General features: G+C 35.0%; 1 protein-coding gene across 1 annotated transcript in view; it reads right to left on the reverse strand.

The window, feature by feature from the left end:
• Positions 1–27,294, reverse strand: part of LRP1B (LDL receptor related protein 1B) — a 1,748,032-nt gene that overhangs the window by 605,589 nt on the left and 1,115,149 nt on the right. The window contains exon 32 of the mRNA XM_049888441.1: positions 9,547–9,696. Within this exon, the coding sequence (XP_049744398.1) occupies positions 9,547–9,696 (150 nt within the window). The remainder of the gene's footprint in view (positions 1–9,546; positions 9,697–27,294) is intronic.

Consider the following 27,294-nt stretch of genomic DNA (forward strand, 5'->3'; position numbering starts at 1 on the left):
CAATTAGTCTAGCTGAGCCTCTTTTAGGACATCTGAAATAAGCAGTGTTAATGTTACCCCTCTCATGGGCTTGTTGTGAGAATTACATGAAGTACTAGAATGTTTTATTTACTTACACTACAGGTAGTAGTCCCCAACTTAAGGCGGGGTAATGTTCTTATGACTTCTGACAAGTCAAATACCTCACTTTTTTTTTTTTTTTTGGTTTTCTCTATTATTGTCTTTTATTAACAGTATCTTTATAAATTTGACTTAATTTGTCTTTGGAGGTTGGAAATATTACATATAAACTTACAGATATATTTTAATACCCCAAAAAATGTAAAAAAAGAAAGGTTGTAAGTATGGTTTGTCATAACTTGAATACGTAGTAAGTTGGGGACTACCTGTATTGCTTATTATTATTAAAGAGAATAATGTCTTTAGCCCTAGCTATTAGAGACTGCACTCAAGAGCCTAAAATAAAAGAGTTTTTGTTTTGGAACCCATTCACTTACTTTTTTTTTTTCTTCCTCCCATTAAACTGCTTAGTTTCTTTAAGAACAACAAAATTCAATATATTCTTCTTTATTTGAATTTCTAGATGTATGTATGTAAAATATGTTCTAAAAATGACTGATTATATTGTACACATCTATCTTTTTATGCATTTCTTCCCTTCTCAATCCAAGCTCATAGGTTTTTAATTTTGTTTTTTTTTAATATTTGTTTCAATAAATATTTAAATTCTACAATATAGTTATGGTTGTAGTCACTCTCCATAAACATTTGCCTGTTTTGACCGAAAATATTTTTTCATTGCCATGGGGCATATTTTTGCATGTGGATGGTTATTATTTTATTCATTCAATATTCTATTATTACTTATTGAAATGTAATACATTCAAAGCACCTTGCTATGACTCATGAGGAATGCATATATGAATAAAATGTGGCCCAAAAGTAATGGACAAGACATCTTCATAGATAATGATTATAAAAGACAAATGTGTGTGTATGCATATATATATATATATTCCATTACATTAGGAGGGAGAGATCTCAAACCACATTATAGTAAAGATGAATTTATTTTTGAAAGATGGCTGGTATTTCAAATGGTATCTGATGAAAATGGAAAGCAGTAAAGGGTGAATGATCAGCAAGGCAAATATAGACATAAGTAGGACATAGTCAGATAAAAGGAGCCCTGGTGGTGCAGTGGTTAAGAGCTCAACCGCGAACCAAAAGGTCAGCAGTTCGAACAACTGGTCATTCCTTGGAAACTCTATGGGGCAGTTCTACTGTGTCCTATAGGGTCACTATGAGCTGGAATCGACTTGACAGCAATGAGTTTGATTTGGTTTGGCATTCAGATAAACGATAGGTAGTGCACCTAGAGTGTAGTATATTTGGCTAGAGTAGAAGTAAATGAGGATCAGATGGAGAAGGCTTCCTCCTGAAAATCTTTAACAAGTATAATCCTTAAGGATATTTGTTCGTACTTTCTATGGGCTCAACACACAATTTTTTTTTTTCTGTTCCAGTGGTGACTTGACTGCTCTATTACTTGTATTGATAATTGTTGCTATTTTTTTGTCAGTGCCCTGGTTAAAAATCTCATATGTTCCTTTTATTTATTTATTTATTGCGCTTTAGATGAAGGTTTACAGAGAAAATCAGTTTCTCATTAAACAATTAATACACAAATTGTTTTGTGGCATTTGTTGTCAACCCCCCAACGTGTCAACACTCTCCCCTTCTCAACCTTGGGTTCCCGTTTCCATTTGTCCAGCTTTCCTGTTCCCTCCTGCCATCCAGTCCCTGCCTCTGGGCTGGTGCGCCCATTTAATCGTGTATACATGGTTGAGCTACCTGTATTCTTGTTTATTTTATGGGCCTGTCTAATTCTTGGCTGAAGGGTGAACCTCAGGAGTGACCTCAGTACTGAACTAAAAGGGTGTCTGGGGACCATACTATCAGGGTTTCTCCAGTCTTTGTCAGACCAGTAAGCCTGGTCTTTTTTTGTGAATTTGAATTTTGTTCTACATTTTTCTCCTGCTTTGTCCGTGACACTCTATTGTGATCCCTATCAGAGCAGTTGGTGGTGATAGCCAGGCACCATCTAGTTGTGCTGGACTGAGTCTGGGGGAGGCTGTAGTACTTGTGGTCCATTAGTCCTTTGGACTAATCTTTCCCTTGTGTCTTTGGTTTTCTTCATTTTCCCTTGATCTAGATGGAGTGAGACCACTGAAGTATTTTAGATGGCCACTCACAAGCTTTTAAGACCCCTCTACTACTCACCAAAGTAGAATGTAGAACATTTTCTTTATCAACTATGTTATGCCAATTGAGCTAGATGTCCCTCGAGATCATGGTCCCCACAGCCTTCAGCCCAGTAACTTGGTCCCTCAGGAGTTTGGATGTGTCTATGAAACTTCTGTGAATTTATCTAGGTCAAGTAGTGCTGACTATCCCAAAGCCTAATTTTAATCAATAGTTTCAATGACCTTCACTTCCTACTCACAAAGGCACGAAAACACATGGTAAAGATAAGCCCAAGAGACTGAAATGGCCACATAAACCAGAAACCACATCAGCCTGAGACTTGAAGAACTAGATGGTGCCTGGCTACCACCAATGACTGCCCTGACAGGGAACACGACAGAGAATCCCTGATGGAGCAGGAGAACAGTGGGATGCAGATCTCAAATTCCAGTAAAAAGACCAGGCTTAACGGTCTGACTGAGACTACAGGGACCCTGGAGGTCATGGTCCCCGGGCCCTTTGTTAGCCCAAGACTGGAACCATTCCGAAAGCCAACTCTTTAGACAGGGGTTGGACTGGACTATGAGATAGATAGTGACATTGGTGAGGAGTGAGCTTTTTGGCTCAAGTACACGCACGAGACTATATGGGCAACTCTTGTCTGGAGGTGAGATGAGAAGGAAGAGAGGACAGGAGCTGGTTGAACGGACACGGGGAATACAGGGAGGAGAGGAGAAGCATGTTGTCTCACTATGGGGAGAACAGCTAGGAGTACATAGCAAGGTATGTATAATTTTTGTATGAGAGACTGACTTGATTTGTAAACTTTCACTTAAAGCACAATAAATAAATTTAAAAAAAAGACTTGGTAAACACTGAGAAAAAAAATTCTAAGAGAAATAGTAGTAGTTATAATTTTAGTCATACTAGCTATTGTATTTAAAAACAGATGAGAAGAAAGTCCTGATAGTTGGGAAAACACAACTGATGTGTTCTCCTTTAAGAATGGGGAAGAATTTCATGTTAAAATTTATAGGCTGGTCAGCTTACATGCAGTAACTTGGAGGGCATAGAGCACTCACCAGTCACTGTATAGAATGTGTCAGTCACATCTGACCACTAAACTTAATCCTCTGACTCACTGAAGATGAAATGAAGCACAAACAAAACTACACTGAAGCTTGTAAACCTAAAAGATGTCATCAGCATACCTGTGTTCTCCAACCTGGTAAATTATCAGAATTACCTGGGATGATTTTTGTTGTTGTTGTTGTTATTTAAATGTAACTAATTTTTTTTTTACATTTTTTTAAAACAAAGTATTTTAAAAACATAACACAAAACCAATATAAATAGGCAAATAAAACTGTTCTTATTAGTTCACACAATATTCCCTCACTCTTCGTTCACTTCCTTTAGGTGTTTACTCAGAAGCCACTATTTTAGTATGGCCTTCCTTGGCCACCCAATCCAAAATTTCATCCCCATTCCATATACTTCTTATCTCATTTCCTTCCTTCCTTGCTTGCTTATTTATTCATTTATTTTTCTTAGCACTTAACACTTACCTGTCAGAGCGTATATTTTACTTATTTATTGTCTTCATTGTTGGTCACCCATGCTATTATGCATGTTTGATGAAGTCAGGACTTTTGTCAACATGTATAGCAGTTTCAGACATATGGTAGGCACTTAATAAGCATTTATTGAGTGAATGGAAAAATCAACGGCATTGGTCATCTCTCGCTTTTAGAGTGCAAGCTCACAAGTAGCAGTCTAGCAGTTATATTTCCTTGTCTACAGTTCAACTCAGACAACAGATTGACCTCATTTTGGTGCAATTTTAACCTACCTACTTCAGTGTGAATACAAGGTCTCATCAAACGAGACCACAAAACCTGCTGAGAAATCACTTGTCCTAGTGGCGTAGTACTTACACGCTTTGCTGCTAACTAAAAGCTTTGCAGTTCAAATCCACCATCTGCTCCTTGGAAAACCCTATGAGGCAGTTCTACTCTGTCCTATAGGGTTACTATGAGTCAGAATAGACTCTACGGCAATGGCTTTGGGTTTTTCAGTTTGGTCGTCTACAAAAGGTTCTCTTTTGTCTCTGTAAATTATGCCAGCTCTACCAGATGATTTTTTTTTTCTCACTACCAGTTGCCATGGAGTTGATTACAATTTATAGAGACCCTATAGGATTAAGTAGAACTGCCCCACAGGGTTTCCAAGGAGCAGCTGGTGGATTTGAACTGCTGACCTTTTGGTTAGCAGATGAGCTCTTAACCGCTGCACCACCAGAAATCTTTTTCTAATACAGCCCCCTCTAAAGGTACAGCTGGGTATTGGCTGCCTTAACTCCAACCCCGTCTCAACGTCACCGGTATAAATAATGACTAAACCCGAGATGGCAACTGGCTTCCTCAGGCTGAATCTAGCACACAGGGTGTTGCCGTAGTAGCACGGTGTTCATTCTTTGTTTGGCTTCCACAGCGCTGGCTTCCATGGTTAGCCTGTGCTATGTGTTATCCTGTACACTGTTTGGTTTTGTTTAAGTTGATTATTCGCTAATATTTAAAAATTATTAAATTTAAATACAAATCTGGATTTCTAGTTCCTCTTGAAAAACAAACAACCTGGCACAACTGGGCAATGTTCCTAATGAAAAAATAAGCAGAGGTGAGAAGTGGTTCTAACCTTAACAGGGGTATTTGTTCTTTTTATCTTGTCACACTTCCTGCCACTTCTAGATAGTGAATCCTAGACTCAGTTCCTAGTTACAATCATGTTGGAGCTATTGGGTTTACTACGCCTGACCCACTTCACTCATTCATCCAACCTGCCTGACCCCTGTAGGCATTTGACTTTGTAGTATCTGTTTTTAAATTAAACAAGTGCTCTGTAGTTGAAGTAGAAACATGTATTAGTAATTTATTTCTGTGTAACAAATTACCTTAAAACATAGCATACTTCATAAAGCAACAATAAATAGTTATTATTCCACTCAGTTTCTATGTGTTAGCAATCTGGGAATAGCTTATGTGGGTGGTTCTGGTTTGAGATCTCTCTTGAGGTTGCTGTAGAGCTGTTGGCCAGGACTGTAGTTCTCTGGAAAGCTTGATTAGAGCTGGAGGTTCCACTTTTAAGATAATTCATTCACATGGCTGCTGGATGGAGGTCTCAGTCCCTTGCTAATTTGTCCTGTCCATAAGGTTGCTTGGGTGTCCTTATGACACATCAGCTGGCTTTGCCCTGAGTGAGCAATCCAAGAGAGGAGGCAAGGAGAAAGCCTGTGCCTTTCATGACTTAGTCTCCAGAATCACACACGGCCACCTCCACCTTATTTTATTCATTAGAAGTGAGTTGCTAAGTCTAGCCCATCCTCGAGGAGAAGAAAATTAAGGTCTACCTCTTAAAAGGAGAAATATGGAAGAATTTGTGAGTTCTAGCTATAGTAATATTGGTATTAGAGTCTTGGACTGGGTTGAATAATCAAATAATGACTTTAATTTGGGCCTTGCCAGATTCCTTTTGCCTAATTTTCAGATTGTAAAGCCTTTTTTTTCCCCCAGTTTATTATGTGTACACTAGCGTAAGTAAATCTGACAACCCTAAGTAGTTAGAAATTATAAGCCTTTCATTTAAAGTTTTGTGAAAAAATGTCTAAAGATATTTTAAACTCAGCTTTAATAAAATCATTCTTAAATTTTAGTGAGAAACAGACATTCAGTTACCTATCGTCCATTGCTGGTGTAGTCTCTCTGAGGAGGTGGCATACATTTGTACACTGGCTACCTCAGAGCACAGTTGTTTCTTCATTTTCTGGGCGTGCAATTTCAGGATCGCTGCAGGCAAATTTCCCCTTAAACATCTGAAACTGTAATCATTAGTAATCCCCCAGATAGTAATGAGGTTGTTTGGTTTTATTTTTTTTACTGACCTTTTAAATATGGCTATAATATTCAGCCTCTGCAGGAAGCAGGTCATCACCTTTCCATCCCCAAAGAAAAAAAGTGGAGGCTCTGAAAGGTGTCTGAACAGAAGAGTAAGTCTGGAGCCTAAGGCTGGGACTTTGTAAAATAGCCATTTCTCACCTACTTCACTTTGGTGATACCTTTTAAATTTAAACCTAAAACTGTAGATGTATTTTGATATGTTCATGTAATCGACTGCCATTAGAACCATTAAAAAATAGGCTTTGTTATTTTTATATTTATCTTTCAGGGTTAATCAAATTTTAGTGGTGTGAGGGTACTCAAAAAAAAGTCATTCCCTTGTTAAAAGTATTTTAATTTGTCCCATCTCAAGTTCCCAGCAGAGCTGATGTCATAGCAGATTCACTGTGCTGATACAGTATGACATGATTTCACCAAAACCTTCCCTCTTCAATTTTATCCGTGAACACAGCTAACTGACTTTATGTTTTCCCAGAATGGACAACCTGCTCCTTTTTTTGGAACTGTGCTAATAGAATTGAGTTTCGTTAAGTTTGGTATTAATTTCCTCCTACTCAGAGTAGTGTCAGTAGCAATCATGTTAGGAGAAAGAAACCTTTACAAAGCCTTAAATTTTTCCATGAGGCAGTGATTTTTATAGCGCACATATTCACTAGAAAATGACTTGCCTTCAAATGTTATGACATATTTTTAACACATTTCTTTTAATTTGTTTAGTTCTTTAGTTGTAGTGTTTGCTAGTTTTTTGTTGATTTCATAAAGTATATTGGAATTCAGTTTTTGAAAACATAATGTGGGTGTTGATTTGGGGATTGTTATAGCTTACCTAACCACTTTCAAAATGTAAACTTTGTTTAGTTTTATTCAGCTGCTTTAAAACATGTTCAGGTACACATAAAACAACAAGCTCTTGTTAATGTGGCAATTTTGAGGAATACAAAATCATATTTTATTCTAATTGAGTATGGAACCATTGTAAATAGATTTGCATTCTAAAATAACTTAGTTGGCAGGTACAACCATTTTGTTAAATATATTTTTTATTTTTAGACACATACAATGAGAAGACCTGCCGTATTAGGCTCTCAGAAGAGCACAGGGGCTGATAAAGTGTCAAAAAGGAGCTCGAAGTTTAAAAAGAAAATCAGAGAATTAAAAATATATATATATATTTCTTAAAAGTTAAAATTTCCCACCTGGACAAAAAAGTATTTTAAAGACTTAATTCTAAGAAATAATTAGAAACAAATATGAGTAAAACTGATAACAGGAGGATAGCAGCTTAGGCTCAAAGCTAAAGCAAAAGAAAACAACTAAAATATATGAAGCAGTATTATGTCACATATCTGGAAATACCCAAAACTAGGTAAAATTAGAATGTTTTAAGAATTAGATTAAATTGACGCCAGCCTCCAACTTTGTCTGACATTTGTATAGAACTCTGGTTTTTAAAAAGTACTGTCACATACATTGGAAACCCTGGTGGCATAGTGGTTAAGTGCTATGGCTGCTAACCAAAGGGTGGGCAGTTTGAATCTGCCAGGCGCTCCTAAGAAACTCTACGGGGCAGTTCTGCTCTGTCCTATAGGGTCACTATGAGTCGGAATCGACTTGACAGCACTGAGTTTGGTTTTTGTTGTTTTGGTCACGTACATTATCATACAAGGTGTAAAGTGTACATTATACTTTGTGATATGCTATTAATGTTGTTAGTTGCCTTTGAGTCAATTCCGATTCATAGAGACCCCATTTGTCTAGTACAGAACTGCTCCATAGGGCTTCTTTCAAGGCTGTGACCTTTCAGAAGCAAATCACCAGGCCTATTTTCCCAGGTGCCTGTGGGTGAGTTCAAAATTCCAATCTTTTAGCTAGAAGTTGAGCACCTAACCGTTTATGCCACCCAGCCATCTTTGTCATGCAGGCAGATATATTTAATGTCTATATTTCTCTACTATAAAAACTGAAATAGAGATGATATTAATGCTTATTAATTGGTTGAATTGATTTAATTTCCTCTCTCTCGCTCACAGAAATGCAAGTTCTATTGTAAATAGTGTCCAGTACCTATTTATACATTGGTGCTTAGCACAGCATCTGCACATAAAAAGTGCTAGATAAATGTTTGTAAAATTCAGCTAAATTAAAAAATAAACATTTCTTATATTCTGTACTTATCATGTCTGAAATAATAATTTGTAATTTCTAAACCTTATGTGGGGCACTGGTGGCGCAGTGGTTGAGGGCTTGGCTGCGAACCAAAAGGTCAGCAATTTGAATCTACTAGCTACTCTTTGGAAACCCTACGGGGCAGTACTACTCTGTCCTATAGGGTTGCTACGAGTTGGAATCGACTGGATGACAGTGGAACTTTGGTTTTAAACCTTATATACTTTCATTTACATATTTTTCATCTCACTGAAAATCAAAGGTGTTGAAAATATATTTTTTGTCTAGAAAATGAATTTTCAAACCTTTCCCAATTAACAACTGTTTACTTCTAAATTTCATACACACATAATTATCAAAAAAAAAACCTTCACATTACATCTGTGAAATGGTGAAAGAGCTGAATAATTTTAGCATATAAAATTAAAAGGCCCTATGCACTAAGGCAGAGCCATTCTCAACAAAAAGCACTTCTTTCTGGCATCCATTCTTAAATCATTCTTAAAATTCAAAGTATTGTTTTAAATTAAAATGCATGTCAAAAATTAGAACATATATCAATTACAGTAGAGGTTGATTATTTGTTCTCTGGAAAGTCATTATCTCCCTCGCTGCTTCTTAACTGTCTTGCTTTCCCTGGCATCCTTTTTATCCAGAAGACTAATGAAAAGGAATGGAAATGAGGCTCAAATCCGTAAAATCTCTACTTATTTCTAAATGTGGGAAATAATTATTTTCAGGGGACTATTTCAACCATTGGTCAAATTAGACCCTGTTGCCTTGTCTCTAGAATTATCTATATGGCTCGAGCTATCCTTTATAAGCACAGATAAGCCAGGTTTTACTTTAATGTGACAAATACACAAGACCCTTACACTTTAGAGCATGGCAGTAGAACATAGAAAATAATCCTAAAAAAATACAAGTCATGGCAAGCCAAGAATCAATAACAGTCAAGTCGTATTACCAACAGCACTAAATGTCTAATCTGGATAATCTTACAAGTCTGTTTGCTAAAGTTGAAAAAAGGAAAAAGGAAAAAACCTCACAGAAATGTGCAATTTGAATGTGCTTCTGGTGTTAATGGAGCAGTAACTTTCTTCGACTTTTAACAGATCATAATTAATTAAATTCCAATCAATAGGAAGCATCCCAGCTATAGAACCGTTACACTTACCCATGATGGTCAGGGCTGTGGCTTTTGTTAATTCCTCTTTCATTGACTCTATCACTTCTAAATTACCACCATCCAGGTTGCACCTATTTATGGTTCCATTTCCCGAACTGATCCAATAAAGTTTGTTCTCCATATAGTCTATTGAGAGACCTGTAATTTAATTATACAATGTCAATATAAATAGTAGCCTCTTAATTGTAATATTCACCTAACATATCTAGATTTGAGGGGGAAAAAATAGGTTTCAAACTCATATTTTTGTCTAAAAAAATAAAATCTGGCTGCCAGGGAAATATGCATATATTGTTTTTACTGACTGAGAAACATAATTGTACAGGTGCTTAATATTATCTGTGTTGACTGAAATAACAATCTTGGGTCAGTGAGAGACATGACTGTTCCATTTTACACATAAAACTCTGTGAGGTCACAGCTAGTTAGTGGAAGTGCCAGGAATTTTAAGAACACTTCTCTTTTTCCAAACTGAGTACCTGCCGTCTTCATTACACCATTTTCCCTCAGGAAGTTTTAGTGTAAATGATATATGTGTGTTTCTAACTTTACTTCTGAAATTTCTAATAGCTCCTCTATTTTCAGTAAAATTTACGTTAGGCAGCTATACATACCAAAAACCAAAAACCCAAACCTAGTGCCATAGAGTCGATTCCAACTCATAGCCACCCTATAAGACAGAGTAGAACTGCCTCATAGAGTTTCCAAGGAGCGCCTGGCAGATTCAAACTGCCAACCCTTTGGTTAGCCCTTAACCACTATGCCACCAGGGTGTGTGTGTGTGTGTGTGTGTGTGTGTGTGTATATACATATGTATGTATGTATGTAATAATTTTTGTTTTTGAGAATATACACACCAGAACACATACTAATACAAAAATTTTTACATGTACAATTCGGTAACATTGTTTACATTCTTCAAGTTGTATAACTATTCTCACTGTCCTTTTCTGAGTCATTTCTTCTCCATTAACATAAACTTACTGCCCCCTAAGTTGTTATCTAGTCTTTCAAGTTGTTTTTTTCATTTAGATCCCATACAGGTAGTTCTTAAAAGAGCACCATGCTCAAAGCAGACTTCTTTACTATTATTTGGTTCTGAGTAGACTTCAGGGGATATTTTTGGGTTAAGGTTTAAGATTTAAAGGTTATCTCAGGGCAGTAGTTTCAGGGGTTTATCCAGCATCCATGGCTCTACAAAGCCTGGAGTCCATGAGAATTTGAAATTATGTTCTGCATTTTCCCTCTTTTGATCAGGAGTTTTCCGTAGTCTTTGATCAAAACATTCAGTAATGGTAGCCAGTACCATCAAATCTTCTGGTCTTATGGAAAGGGAAGCATTTGTTCACAGAGGCAATTAGCAACTCATTTCATCCTGTTCCTAACTCTACTTCTTCTGTTGCTCAAGGCAAATAGAGACTAATTATTATATCTTGAATGGCTACTTGCAAGATTTTAAGAACCCAGGCACTGCATAACAAACTAGGAGGTACAACAGAAGCACTGAACATATTATTAGGCCAATTAGCTGGGATGTTCCATGAAACCACGACCCTAACCCTCCAAAGCAAGGAACCAAATTCCATGAGATGTCTGGTTATATATAAGTGGTCTCAGCAGTTACCTTTTTTCCTCCTTTGTCATTGTTGTAAATATACACAACTTTTGCCAGTTCAACATTTAACAGGTGTACAATTCATTGACAACAATTACATTAATCAGCTGTGCAATCCTACCCTTAATCAGTGTGATAGCTCCATTACCATAAACCAAAACTCAGCAATAGTACTGCCCCCTCTCTTCCTCCCTGCCTGTCACCCCTTGTAACCACTAATAAACTTTGTTCTCCATACATTTGCCTGTTCTTGTCTTTTTATATAAGGGAGGTTGTGCAATGTTTGTCCTTTTGCAATTGACTTACTTCACTCAGTATAATGTCTTCAAGATCCATCCATATTGTAGCACATACTAAGACTTCATTCTCTTACTGGCTGAGTAGCATTCCACTTTAAGCATGTACCACATATTCCTTATTCATTCATCCAATCATGGGCATTTAGATTGTTTCTACCTTTTGGATATTGTGAATAGTGCTGCAATGAACATTGGTGTACAAGTATCTGTTTGAGCCTCTGCTTTCAAGTTTTTTAGGTATATACCTAGGAGTGGAATTGCTGGGTCATATGGTAGTTCTATTTTTAGTTTTTTAAGGAACCTCCACACTGTTTTCCATGACAGCATACCATATTGCATTCCCACCAGAAGTAGATAAGTGATTCAATTTCCTCATGGTCTCACCAATATTTGGAATTTTCTGTTTTTCTTGTTGTTGTTATTATTATTATTGTTTTTATCTTAGCCATCCTCGTGGGAGTGAAATGGTATTTTATTGTGGTTTTGATTTGCATCTCTCTGGTGGCTAATGAGGTTGAACATCTTTTTATGCTTTGATGAAATGTTTGGTATTTGGTGGCCATTTGCACGACCTCTTCAGTGAAATGTGTATTCAAGTCTTTGCCCATTTTACAATTGGGTTCTTGTTTTGTTGTTAAGCTGTCAAAGTTTTATACTTTTTGGCTATTAGATTCTTATCAAATATATGGTTTCTGAAGATATTCTCCCAGTCGGTAGATTGTCTTTTCACTTTTGGTAAAGTCTTTTGATGAACAAAAGTTTTTAATTTTTATGAGATCCCATTTATTTGTCTTTTGCTGTTTGTGTTTTTGTTATTATATTAGATAATCCATTGTTGAAAGCTTGACTGGACAGCTTTGGCCCTGTATTTTCTTCTAAACATTTTGTAGTTTTAGTTTTTACATTTAGGTCTTTAATTCATTTTGAATTTGTTTTTGTATATGGTGTGAGGCATGGACCCTGTTTTATTTATCTGTATGTAGAAATTCAATTTTCCCAATATCATTTATTGAAGACTTCTTCCCCCACTGATTGGACTTAGCACCCTTATTAAAAATTACTTGACCATAGATGTTTTGGTTTATTTTTGAACTCTCAACTCTATTCCATTTGTTTATGTGTCTATTGTTCTACCAGTACCAGGCTTTTTTGATTACTGTAGTTCATAATGTGTTTTAAAATCAGAAAGCATAAGTCCTACTTTGTTCTTCTTTTTCAAGATTGCTTTAACTATTTGGGAAGTCTTGCCATTCCATAGAAAACTAAGGATTAATTTTTCCACTTCTGTAAAGAAGACTGTTAGAATTTTGATCGGGTTGCATCCCTGGTTAAATTTATTTCTATGTATTTTATTTTCTTCAATGCTATTGTAAATGGCACCACTTCCATAACTTACCTTTCAGATTTTTCATTGCTGTTGTATCAGAACACAATTGATTTTTTGTTTGTTCAACTTGTACCCTGAAACTTGGCTAAATTCCACTATTACTTCCATAAGCTTTCTTGTGGACTCTGGGTTTTTCTATATATAGGATCATGTCATCCACGAATAGAGATCATTTTACTTCTTTTCCAATCTGGATACCTTTTATTTCTTTTCTTGTCTTATTGCTCTGACTAGGATTTCTAATACAATATTGAATAGAAGTGGTGAGAGCAGGTACTCTTGTCTTGTTCCCAATTTCAAGTGGAAAGCTCTCAGTTTTTCTCCATTAAGTATAATGTTGGCTATTGGCTTTTCGTACACGCCCTAAGTCCTATTGAAAACCTTCCCTTCTATTCTAATTTTTTTCAGAGTTTTCATGAAGAAAGGGTGTTGGATTTTATCAAATGCTTTTTCTGGATCCATTGAGAATAATCATGTGGTTCTTTTCCTTGGTTTTATTGGTGTTACTATGTTGATTGATTTTCTAATGTTGAACGATCTCTGCATTCCTGGAATAAATCCTACTTGATTATTGTTATGGACTGAATTGGTCCTCAAAAAATATGTGTTGTGTGTCTTCACTTGTCATGCGTCTGTTGAGCTTTCCCTCTTCAGTCACTTTGGGAAGGTTGTATGCTTCTAAGAATCTGTCTGTTTCATTTAAGTTATCTAGTTTGTTGCCATAGAGTTGTTCATAATATTCTGTCATATTCTCTTAATTTTTATTAATGTCTCCTCTTTCATTTCTTATTTTTGTTTCTCTTTTTTCTTTACCAGGCCAGCTAAAGGTCTGCCAATTTTATAGATTTTTGTCAAAGAACCAACTTCTGGTTTCGTTACCTCTCTAGTGTTTTTCTGTTCTCAATTTTATTTATTTCTTCTCTGATCTTTGTTATTTCCTTTCTTCTAATATTTTAGGCTTAGTGTCCTTTTCTTTGTGTCATTTCTCAAGGAGACTCTATAGAGTCTATTCTGTAAGAGTAGACTCTTATAGATTTAATAGTTGTGATTTTAACTCTTTTCAAGTGCATCCAAAGGTCCAGGAATTTCAAGAATTGGTGATTTCACTGAAATACAGAATTGAACTGAGTATGTAGCTGGGCTGGCATGGGGAGACAAACTATAAATAAGTGAGTGAACCAAACCAATGGCTTAGGGTCCTCATCTCCACATATTACATACAATTTGTCACTGTGAGGTTAGGTATAATTGCACTTTATGGCCAATTTCATAAGCGGTGGTGTTCATGGTTTTCAAAGATTTCAAGACATGGATATTTTAATTGCCAAGGATCCTCAGCACACGTCTCTTTATCTAATAACATGCTTATCACACTCCAGGTGCCTGTGGTAACTATAACTTTGTGGTTCCATCTTGGGTTGGCCTTCTGTGACCCATAGCTTCTTGTGGAAGTGTGCATGTGAACATAGACTTAGGTATACAACGAAATATACAGCTTCCGTAATCTCCCTCAGAGAATAAAGTGAGCAAATCACAAATAATCCCTTTCCCTATTTAAAAAAAAAAAAAAAGATGAGATTACAAAAAAGAAATAAGTGAAGTAAAGATGATTAGACAGAATTTCATGAGTCCAAGTACAGTGAAAAACGGTCAAGCATAGCCCAAATAATTCTTAACTAGAGATAGTTTAAGGCCAGAGAATGAAATTGATTTCTCAAACCAGCTTTAAACAAGTCAAAATAACCCAAGAAATCTATATATTATATCAACTATTTACTGACATATTAGTACATTTTGCTAACAGAAGCCAGGAAGGTTCACCACAAAATCACAATGTGTAAAATTGGACATTGTGGGGAAGCGATTTCCAGATTTTTGATGACCAGAGTGGGTGATTAATTTTAGTTACCGTGGAAAATAACAAAACGAAAATTATTATAGCCATGTTATAGGGTGTAGTCGTTCACAAGCCATTTTTTTTTTTTTTCTAAGAAAAAGTGTAGACATATCCACAGATCTTCCTAAGGCACTTCCATGCATCTCTTCTACTATAAATTCTTATTTAGACCACCTAAATTTCAGAAGTATCTATTTTACCTTCTGCTCAGCTGACTGACAGAAGTACATAATTCCACTTTTAATCAGCAATGACTACTCTACTACTGACATGTAGTAAAAATACGACTCCAAACATTCTGTTGCCCAATTTTCATCAAGGATTGAATTTATTTATTGAATTTGTTTACTATTTATAGAGGATTTCCTTTAAAATATGTAGTTTATCCATCCTTCTAGGTATTCTAAATTTTTTATCTCAGTCAAGCCAAATCATCAGAGAGCTACTTGTATTCTGAAATTGCTGGGCTCTTGTCTCACTATGATACTCTTGCTGAAGAGCACTTTGGCATTATGTCATTGGCTTGCATGAAAGATGCTTTAAGAAGCAGCAATAGGAAACCCACTGTTATAGGTACTAAGGGTATAGGTTTGAAAGCAGTACATCACACAGTAAGACTGGTAGGCTGTACTAATGTCAACATCTCAGTTTTTATACTGTGCTATTTCTTTGCTGAAGGGGGAAATTGGAAAAGGTGTACACAGGGTCGTCTCTGCATTACTTCTTAAAACTGCATGTGAATATAAAATTATCTTAATACAAAATTTTAAGTAAAAAAGCACATCTTTTAACAATTAGTTGAGTAGCCACACTGGCCTTATCTTAACTTGATTTAATTTCCCTTATAATTATCATTCTTAATTGATTATGTTTTAAGAAGCCATTAACATGGAGTGACAGATATAAATTAATCAACTTACTTCCTAATTGCTTACCTTATTCAGCCTAAGATTTCCTCATATCCTCTATTTTCCCTCTATAAGTCATTTTTACCTGGGACACTTTATCCTATATCCCAAACTCTTGATGATTGGTAAACATTATGTGCCATATAAAAATAACTCAAAAATGGAGGAAAGATCAGAACCAATGACAAATGATTTCTTGAGAAGATGTCCATAAGGGTTTTATTCTAAAGAATCATTAAATTTTTTTTAATACCTCTAGTTTTATAATTTGCCAAAACTATATATATATATTTTATATATATTTTGTAGTTTGAGATGCAAAATCGAACTATTTTTTTTAAAGCACTGGCTCGTGCCATTCAACTCTTTTTGAAGTTCTTATCAATGCAATGCTAAGCATTCCTTTATGTTAGCTTTTTAAATTTATTTCTTTTTCCTTAGCCTTGCAGAAAACTTCAGAGTTTTCTAGACATATCATACTTTTATGCCTTTATGCCTGTTTTCCTTTCTGCTGAGAATAGTGGAAGTCCCTTTCCTTTGCCACGTCCTTAAAAACAAAAGTATATTTATCCTTCAACATGCAGCAGAAATTTCAAAATATCACTCATTTTGTTGAATTTTTTTCCCCTAATTTTCTCTCCTACAGAGAATTACTTGTGTCCTCTATTTTCACGGTGTCTTTTTATATTGTCTTTATGGTGTCTGAAACATAGTTTTCATGAACATCACTATTTTAGTTTTGTTTAACTCTACTAAGTATTTCATCTAATTGGATTGTAATTATTTGTGTGTTCTTCACTGACCTGTGACCTTTTTGAGGATGGATTCCAAGGTTTATTTTCAAGGTCTGGCATATAGTATTAAAAAAACCAAACCCAGTGCCGTAGAGTCAATTCCGACTCACAGCGGCATATAGCATACACTTCATAATATCTTTTAAACCTTTTTTTGTACTTCACAGCATTTGAAAGAATGAGTAAATAAATGATCAAACCAAAATGTGCAATAAATTTAAATTGTTTCTATATTAGTATATAATTATGATATTAGTGTGTGAATTCCTCTGGCCTTTTTTTTTCTTTCAACTATTGGCAAAATTTCTTTTGGTACATACAGCTTTATATATTGATTGTGTTTCAAATGTAATAAAGTTACTGGTGAATAATAAGTGTATAAATGATAGAAACAGCATTTTATTGAGCAAGGAAACATATCCAGGAATAAAAATATCTTACTTTCCAAAAAAAAAAAAAAAGGCCCCTTGAACTCTTTGATGTAGTAAAAAGTGCTTATGAAAGTTATCCTTAGATAGATTTCACAATCCACTTTATAAAACATGTAGTTTGGAGTGACTAAGTAGTAGAAAATGCTTGGTAGGTTTCAAGAAGGTGTACTTGAGGTTGAGTAAACAAATACCTTTTGATTGAGATTTCATTGAAAACAAAAAAAAAAAAAAAGGAGGAAACATCAAGGAAATAAAATATATAGTATAATAGATTCTTAAGAATAAGCCGTGAAGGTAATGCTGACTGGCATGCCAAGTTACTTTACATGAGGTTTAAGGGAAAAAATTTATAATAGGAAAACATTTGAAACATGAAAATAGTTTTAAGAGGTAAATTTAAATCCTCTCTGTTATCCAAGCTGCTCTAAGCACTATGTATCCAAGACTGAGAAATAAATCTTAATTGAGGATATTTAGTTCAACAGTGGACAACTGGAATGTTGATTTGTATTTAACAGAAACAAAGTTATAAAGCCCAAACTGCCTGAAGGCTGTAATTACTCAGTCTTTAGTGATAACTAACTAAGAAACTAACCCAGTGCAGTCGAGTCGATTCCGACTCATGGCAACCCTATAGGACAGAGTAGAACTGCCCCATAGAGTTTCCAAGGAGCAGCCGCAGCACTCATAAAATACCAAGTTGGGTGTTTTGATAAGATTATGATGCACTTCTATTTGAAGCATGTCACACATCTGGATTTAACAGCAAACAAACAAGGGGAATCTGGGGAATTACAGTATAAAAATAATCCTACAAACTAGAAAGTCTAGTGCTTGAGTGACATAGTTAAAACTAGCTTTAAAGTTTCAGAAAGAATTAATTGTGAGGTACAATTGGCACAGAGATGAAACTGGTTCCTGTATACTCCTGGCTGCTTAGAAAAGCCTACTGCTGTGCTCTAATTGGCTCCGCATTACTCAAGAGTACGTAAGCTCTGGATTTTTCTTTTTTCCATTTTCTGTCCTTGAAAGGGAACCAGTTTTATTCCCTGGTCTTTGCTTGAGGTCAGTAATTACTGTATAAAATCAGCGTTCTCTGGGCATGGCATAATGATTAAGATTTAATATGGATCTGGAAGCAGATAAACTTAGATTTATATCCCAGCTCTACCATTCATCGTGGGCAACTAACTTCCTTCAACAAGCCCCAGTTTCTCAATCTATAATAAGAGCTCCTTCTACAAGTGATTATTGTGAGATGATTCATACAAAGCATTTTACAAGTGCTTTACAAATAATAAGTGCTTAAAAAGTAGTCACTATAATTATTTAGTAATGTTGCTAAAGCAATTGTGGTTTCACTCAATCCTACAACCCAGGCTAAGTGCATGCAAACACAAAGATGTAGCTTCCTGGGGAGAATGCAGGTACCATAACCAGTGATATATAAGAATAATCACAACCTGATGCTACTCCAAACTCATCAGAGAGAATATTGTGTTTTCTCCTCACCTTCTGGGAAAACTAATTTATAATTTGACAATAAATATGCATGAGGAGAAAATCAACTGAACAGTGTCATCTTCTTTCCTTATCATCTAATTTTCTTTATGAAAATCGTGTAGGGAATGCACTGGGCAGTCAGTGTAACCCCGAGGTCACTCCAACAGGGCCATCATGATATAATAATTACAATAATTGCCTGCAGTGCAAAATAGCTGTGAAATTCAATGAGTTAATAATGCAGTAATAAATGTCCCTATATATATAAGAATATTCTGAGTATGGCCATAAAGAATGCCTACACAAATAAGTTTATATATATATATATATATTTGGTCTTTTCCAGCCATCCACATATCCATTCACAGTGCTGGAAAATTCTTTTTTAGAAATAATCTCAGGGGGATAATTCTCAAAAGAACCTGTAAAGTGGAATCATCAGGGCATGAATTCTTGAGTGTGTTTCAATGATTTTTCTATATCAAGTGTTTTCTTGTGAGATTTAACTTTGATTCTATATTAATTGCAGTTTAAATTTATATAGAAAAGCAAACAAAATTTTTTGTACTTATTTTCTTTGTAGCTGTAAATTGTCCATAAAAAGAGAAAAAATGTAATTTTTCAAAATAAAGCAAAATCTGAAATATGTTATTGAGTATATTTTAAGAAAATGGTTCAGGCACACACAGTGAAAATACTATAACAAAAAAAAATAGCTGCTAAGCAACATACTTTTTAATCTGTTTTAATCAGTAGCCATAATATTTTGAAATCAGTGATGTCCTTTCTGTCACTCATCTCTCATATATTAACCATGTAAACTAACTAAATATAGGCAGGACTTTCCTTGTATAAACTACTCACAGTAATATTTTTGTTGTTAATTTACAGATCAGAGACTTTCCAGGAGTCTGTGGAATTATAAAATTCCTCTGTTTGACTCTTCAACTGGCTATTAGAATCAAGTTTGCAGTCTTTACCACAGTTGATAAGTCCCTCAGGATCTGCTCCCACTTGGTGCCTCTGTCCTACTAACCAAAACTTTGAAGGCTCAAGCTCACTCAGAAGCAGCTCAGAAGAAGAGCCTGGCAGTTTACTTCCCAAAAAACAGCCACTGAAAGCCCTATGGAGCACAGTTCTACTGTGACACAGATGGGGTCCCCACGAGTCAGAATCAACTCAGTGGTACTTAGTTTTGTTTTATCTTTTTTTTTTTTTTTTTAGCCCGTTGTGATAAACAATTAACAAATTAATGGGATTGGAGACTAAGGGGTTACTGTAAAAAAAATATATATATATATAATATATCTTTATTGCCTGTATTAAGAGGACTTATCAATAAGTAGATAACTTGACCAATTCTACTTTTGTTTATTCTTTTTTTTTTTTTTGAGGAGTCCCTGAGTGGCACAAACAGTTAAGCACTCAGCTACAAACAAAGAGGTGGCAGTTTGAATCCATCCAATGATGCCTTGAAAGAAAGACCTGGTGATCTACTTGCAAAAGATCAGAGCCATTGAAAACACTGTAGAGAACAGTTCTACTCTGACACACATGGGAGCTCTGTGAGTCGGAATCAACTCCATGGCAACTGGCTTTATTTAGTTTAGTTTAGTTTTTTAATGAGAAACATCCATTTGAGGTACTAATGAGAGCCAAAGTGCCACAGGGTTAGACAGATAGGGAGAAAAAAAAAAAAAAAAAAAAAAGCAAGAGAAACAAGTGGAAACTCAATTTAGGAAAAAAAAAAAAAAATCCCAACTTCTCCACCAGCCATGTATTTATTTATAAGCAACCCAGTAACATAATTTTTGCATTCCATACTTTGACAAAATGATGGTATAAATATAATCTGAGAGTGCTTTAATTTATTCCTTATTCATCAGATACATTGAATAGAAGGCTGCAGGAATTAACACCCAGATCATCAGGCATGTACTTCACGGAAACACTCATTCTAAATATCACACATTCACAAAGTAAACTTACTCAACTTGTTGTTGTTGTTAGGTCCCATCAAGTCCATATTCCACTCATAGTGACCCCATGTGACAGAGTAGAACTGCCCCATAGAGTTTCCTAGGCTTTAATCTTTACAGGAACAGATCACCAGGTCTTTCTCCCATGGAGACACTGGGTGGGTTCAACCTCCAGCCTTTTGGTTAGCAGTCAAGCACTCAACTGTTAAACTACCAAGGCTCCCACCTATCCATTCGCTTCCAACTATCTGCCAGATTTCAACTCAAGTATTATGTCTTCCAAGAATCCCTCCCTGACTAGGCCAAAGTCCTGTAATATGACCTCTTTTAACACCATGCTTTCATCTTTCAGTTCTTGTCATTGTTTTAATTTTCTATTTGTTGGGTGACTGTTTAATTATTGCCTCACAAACTAGAAAATAAATAGTAAATTTAGGTAACATACCTTTTTTGTTTATCATTGCATCCTTAACTATAGCTAAATGTTTGGCACATAAGTAAGTTTTCAATAAATATCAGCCGAATGAAGTGAATGTTGTTTCTTATCCTACAGCAAAAGGCTCTCATATTACCTAACCTTACAATTACTTATCTAACTTTTGTTCGCTTACCATCTCTTTTTAATAGAGCTTTTATTTCGATTTACGTAAACATTTGGGCAAATCTACGTTCAAGTCAACGTGCAATTGCTACACTTACAAATATACATGTCAGTGCACAAAACAGAGGAAAGTTCGTGTGTTCAAAACCTGTGATAGTTTTGTATGTCGACTTGAGTAGAAGATGACCTTATCCAATACTACTGTATTTTATGCAAATAGCGTGTCCATATAAACAACGCACCCACACGTATAATGTGAACGCCTGGGAAAATAATACATGAGGGGGTTGCATGGTTGACAAGAAAACGTATAATGTGTATGTTACTTGCATAAAAATACGGTAACCTAGATGTTGTTGTGAAGGTATTTTGCAGATGTGACTATCATCTACAATCGACTTTAAATAAAGGAGATTATAATCACTAATGAGGATGGGCCTCATCTAATCAGTTGAAAGGTTTTAGGACCAGACCTAAGGTTCCCTGAGAAAGAAGCTGAGGTTCCCCAAAAAACTACAGCTTCAGCTCCTGCCCAAGAGTTTCCAGCCTACCCTTCCTGATGGCCTACTCTACAGATTTCATTTTATCTAGCCTCCACAATTTCATAAACCAATTCCTTGCGATAAAGAGAGACAGACAGGCAGTTCTGTATCAATTAAGACTCCACCAGAGAAAAAACATCAGGTGGAACCCTGACTGACACACAACTGTCTTCTATTTCCTGTTGTGGTTTACTTTTTCAGAGTCAGCTAAGAAAAGACTACATTAATGCACTTTTTTTTTAACTAAATTTGTATTTAAATGCATTTCAAAGTGAGTAAAAAGCAAAAGGGTCCATAAAACAAAAGCTTAATTTTGTAAATGAGTATTACTGATTATATTAACATGAGTTTACCACTCCACTATTTTCAAAGACACTGCTATTCCAAGAAACTCTTACCCAGGAAGGTAAGGGTTGCAAATAATAGCATTGTTAATTTTAGGAACTTCCTGAAAAATTTATCAGTAAGACAGCATCAAAGGATAGTTTATGCCTCAAGACTCTGAACCAGTTTGCCTCAAAATCTTCCCCTTAGTGTGTCCACCAATCTTAAACTATTTATATGCCGCATCCTAACCAAGCCACCAATTGAAAGAGCTGCCTTAAACCAGGCTTCAAAATCTCAACTCCTGTTTCAACTCTGCCCTTCTTTCTCTCAGATACTAGGAAGACTCAGTGCTGTCATTTACTGTGACAAGCATAACTCAGCGTTGTCTGGTTGATAGGTTATTTTGAGGAACCAGCATTCAACACAGAGGAGAAAAGAAAATGAACTCTCATGTATTCACTATCCAGAACTGAACTCTCCTAGAAGTTTATTGTATTTAATTTCAATATTTTTATTAAATATGAAATAAATCTTACTAATAAACTTAGTCTTTTATGATAATGATGAAAGCTCTTCTGGCCTTCACTATTACCCCCTCCAAAGACAGCTGCTTTTATATAACTGGTGTGTATATTACCAGTTTACTTTTTCCATAGTTTTATAAATACGTACATCCATGAGTAACATACATGTTTTGTGTTTCCTCTTAAAATTTTACAAATGGTATACTCTACCATTCTGTTAGTAACTTTTTTTTACTCAGATTTGAGGTTTATTTATATATACACACATACATGTATGTATATATGGCATTTAAGCACATAAGTACGCTTCATTTATTTATTTAGGTCTCTGTTGATGAAGATTTAGTCTCTTCCTAATTTTTTTTTAAAATAAACAATGATTCAAGGGACATCTTTTGTACTTATATCCTTGAGGGCAAATATAAGAATTCTGTAGAGTAGATAAGCAAGGCTAGACTTGCTGAAACATAGATTATTGCATTAAAAAAAAAAAAATTTATGTAGCTTTAATTCTAAAATAACCCAAAAAGGTAGGAATTATCATCTCCATTTTATAGATAATAAAACTATAAAATAAATAAATAAATAAATAAAACAAAAGGTTAGCCACAGAGACAATAAGTATCAAAGCAGGGATTCAAATCTAGGTTTGTTTGCATCCCAAACATTTTTTCCACATTGTTCCCAAACACAAAAACTAGGCATGTTTTATATGAAAATTACTATACATTGTTTCTAGTTTCTGGGTTCCTCAGGGTTTTTTTTTTTGTTTGCTTTGTTTGTTTTCCTTTTGTATCTTACTCCTTGAACAATTTGATTTTCTTAATTTAGTGTGGCAGTTAAGGATGGTGAATGTCACCAAAGGAGATGTTAGTGGCTACCAAAACAGGAACATTGCTGATTGTAGGATGGCGGGATGAAATGAGGCAGGAGAAGACTTCGTTGTCTGCCCACTTTCTTTTTTTTATCTAAAGTAAGGATTTCTGTGGCAGATAGGGTAATGACAGAATGCAACAGGCTGGGGATTGCCACAGTGCAAGAAAATTTTTGAAAAATAAAAAAAAGTAAAATCCTGATAACAGGGCAGCTCTCAATTTGTTGCATTTACATATGGACAACACAGTGTCTCCTTCACGAGTGTCCACTTAAACACCAGCTGTTGTTGAGTTGATTTGTTTCAGACTCATGTTGACACCATGTGTATCAGAGTAGGACTATGCTCCATAGGGTTTCCAAAGGCTGATTTTTCTGAAGTAGATCTCCAGGCTGTTCTTCCCTAGGCGCCTGTGGGTGGGCTTGATCCTCCAACTTCTTAGTTAACAGCTGAGCGCATTTACCTGTTTGCACTCCCCAGCAACTCCTAAATTTACTAAATGGGATCTAAAATGATTTAAGTCCTTGTACTTCTTAAGGAAAAGAACAGTGTCAAATTTTTATCAGCATTTCAGCTACAAAATCTGACCCTCAGTAAAAAATCTGTTTAATGAATAAATGGATGAATGACCCACAAGCCTATACTCATTAATGCTGATTTATGATATAATTCTTAAGGAGATTTTGATTTATTTCTGATAGAACAGTATATTTTGTATAAGTTAAAATAAAAAAATGCCATGCTGAACATTTATTTTAAAGTAATTTTTAGTTGTAACAATAACTGACACAGAGCAGATCTGAAATTTGTCGTTGAGTATTAACTTTTACTTATAAACGGTTGAAAGTCTTATTTGGAGCACAACTTTTGATGTGGCAACTACAAAGAATGAATAATAACATCAATTCGTCTCTTACATACTTTTTTCTACAAGCTGTTAGTTTTCGCTTTAAATTATCTGGAACAGGGAAATGGATATTACTATCGAAGGAGATAATAATTTCACCACTGTGTAAACAAGCATATAAATTCACATTTTGGTGTAAACTATGGCTGCCAAATTATAATCTAAGGGTTTTCTTTGCTCCTACTATTACCGTCATGCTCACTTTTCAATATTAAACATTCTGAACAACTCCAGATAAGCACCAACTGAATTGCTTTAGCCCAAATTAAGTCCTTTGTATGAGCCCTAATCTTGTAGCATCCCTTGTTTCTTTTGTTCTGTCATTTTCCGTACACAAGTATTAGCATTTCAATCTGTCTTTTAATTTCTAGGACTGTCCTGAATTTCAATTGTACATCAAATCTTAGAACAAACAGCATAAAGAAAAGAGCTGTTACAGTATCATTTCATATCCCAGGTTAATTCTAGAGACTACATGAAAAGAATTATTTATTCAATGTTGTTGATACTACACCTTTACTGAATTTCACTGTTAAAAATGAGTTGCTTCAAATGTCAAGTGATCAATATAACTCTTATTCCCAAAGAAATGTAAATATAAGAGTGATTGAATTTTTTTAAATATCATATTGTATAAAAATCTATGTACAAATGTGTAACATAGCTTCTGAAAGAATATTCGCATTTATGATTTACAAAAAAAAAGTGAAACTTTAGTAAAGGCCATTTATGAAGACCTGCAGAAAAAAAATTAAGAAAAAAAACTTTTAAGAATATCTTTAAAAATACTTTTTATTCAGATTATTACCTCGGATTTATGGAAGTTAGCCCGGTACATGGACCACATTGTGTTCAAAATGAAAGCATTTCACCTTTCTTCATTAGTTTTGTTTTTTTTTTAAATAATATTTTTGTGTTTTCGTTGAAGGTTTACACAGAGTTTAGCTTCCCATTCAACAATTTCTACACGAATTGTTCAGTGACATGGGTTACATTCTTCACAGTGTGTAAACATGCTCAATATTTCTGTTCTGGTTATTCTGTTTCCATTAATCTAGTTTTCCTGCCCCCTTACATTCTTATCTTCATTTTAAAGAAATTGTTGGCTGTTATGTCTCATATAGATGATTTTTAAAAAAGAGCACAATACTCACAGGTGATATTCTTTATTTTGTGAGTCAAAGAAAAAGGTGACCTCAGGATCCAGGTTTGGCTCAAAGTTTAAAGAACATCTCAGGGCAATAGTCACAGGGAGTCCTCTATTCTCAACCAGTACACTAAGTCTGTTTTGTTCTCTTTTTTATGGAATTTGAGGTTCTGTTCCACATTTTTCTCCCATTCTATCAGGCTCCATCTATTGTGGCCCTGATTAGAATGGTCAGTAGTAGTATCTGGGCACCATCTATTTCTTCTTGTCTCAGGGTAGATGAGGCCATGGTTCATGTAGACTATTAGTCCTGTAGACTGGTTTCTTCTCTGAGTTTTTGGTTTCCTTCTTTCTCTTTTACTCTGGATGAGTAGAGACCAATAGTTGTATCTTAAATGGCCACTCGCAAGCTTTTAAGACTCCAGACACTACTCACCAAGCTAGGAAGTAGGACATAAACTTCAGGAACTATATTATTCCAATTTACTAAGATGTCCCAGAATACTATAGTCATAATCCTTCAAACTCAGGAAAACAATCCCTTAAGGTGTTTTGTTGTGTCTAAGAAGTATCTGTAACTGTGCCTCTCTGTGCTTTATTGTATACATGAATATATGTATGTACAGTCACATATATGCACACACATATACACATCCATACACCTGTATAAAAACACATATATACTCACATATACATATCTGTATGCATATATGTCTATATGTCTACATATATACATACACGACCATATATATACTTTTTGGTTGTTGTTGCTATTGTTTCAAAATTTTACATGCCATAGCAATTACCAAAAGTTTCTTTATTCTTGTGTAACTTTTAGTGACATTGTTTACCTTCATCAAGCTTTGCACACTTCACTTTCATTCATTGTTACCTTTCCCATCACCAAAAATAACAAGTGCCTACTAGAGTATCTAGATACTCTATACTATCTATCTATCTAGACTATGCTATCTATACTATCTATACTCGATGGCAGTGGTAGTGGGTTACTATCTAGAAAGTGAATCTTCCTCTCACCCTGTCCTATATTATTTTTATTATTTTTTTATAAAAGAAATTATGAGTGTATTCAATTCCCTACATACTTGCAGCTTTGAGTTGGACCATTCCTACACTATGTTCTTGGTCTTAAGAGACAAGTGCTTTTCTTCCTGAAAGAATGTTTTCCAGGCTTTACAACATAATGAATAGATGAAGAGATTTGGCAGTGATCACACTACTGAGAACTCAAGGATCCTTCATTTATCATTTCCTTGACATGTCAAGGTTTTATTTACATTTTCTTATATTCCTCCACAGTTTTCTGTTGTTCCCACTTCTTTGAATGTACTTCCCTAAAACCCCCTTTCTATGTTGGTAAAATATGACCAATCCACCAAGGCCTATTTCAAACAACACCTCTATTAAAGCTCTGTCTACAGAATTCATTTTTTTCTCTTCCATGATTCTGTAATATCTTACTCATGTCTCAGTGTAGTACTTATCACGATGTTTTATAATTTGTAGCTGTATAAATATCTGTCATGATTTGCTGACCTTGTGCTTCTGAAAGAAGCATTTATTTTGCTTAACACCTTGCCCAACACATAACAAAGGTAAATTAATAGATTAAATTTTATTTAGTTTTCATTTCATTTATTTATGGTTATTTATTTATTTTATCTCATGGTTCTTAGGCACTTCCAGACATTTGAAAAAAGTGTAAGATAAGTTAAACAATTTATATTTTCTGTTTTTAATTTTTAAAGGGACTAAAAGAAACACATAATTTGGCAAGAACACCGATCTTGGTTTTTCCTGTCCAAGATAAATTTGGATTGTTCTACTGAGAGTGAGCCAAGGCTCTCTTCCAGCACCATGGTGTTTTACTTGATGATTGGTAATGGTTGGCAAAGGTAAGATAACTAAATAAACACATTGTGGAGTAAATAAGAGCTAAAAACTAAATTCTTAACCCAAATCATTCTAACCATTAAGAAT

The sequence above is a fragment of the Elephas maximus genome, chromosome 6 (genome assembly GCF_024166365.1).
Source record: "Elephas maximus indicus isolate mEleMax1 chromosome 6, mEleMax1 primary haplotype, whole genome shotgun sequence".
Taxonomy (NCBI): domain Eukaryota; kingdom Metazoa; phylum Chordata; class Mammalia; order Proboscidea; family Elephantidae; genus Elephas; species Elephas maximus.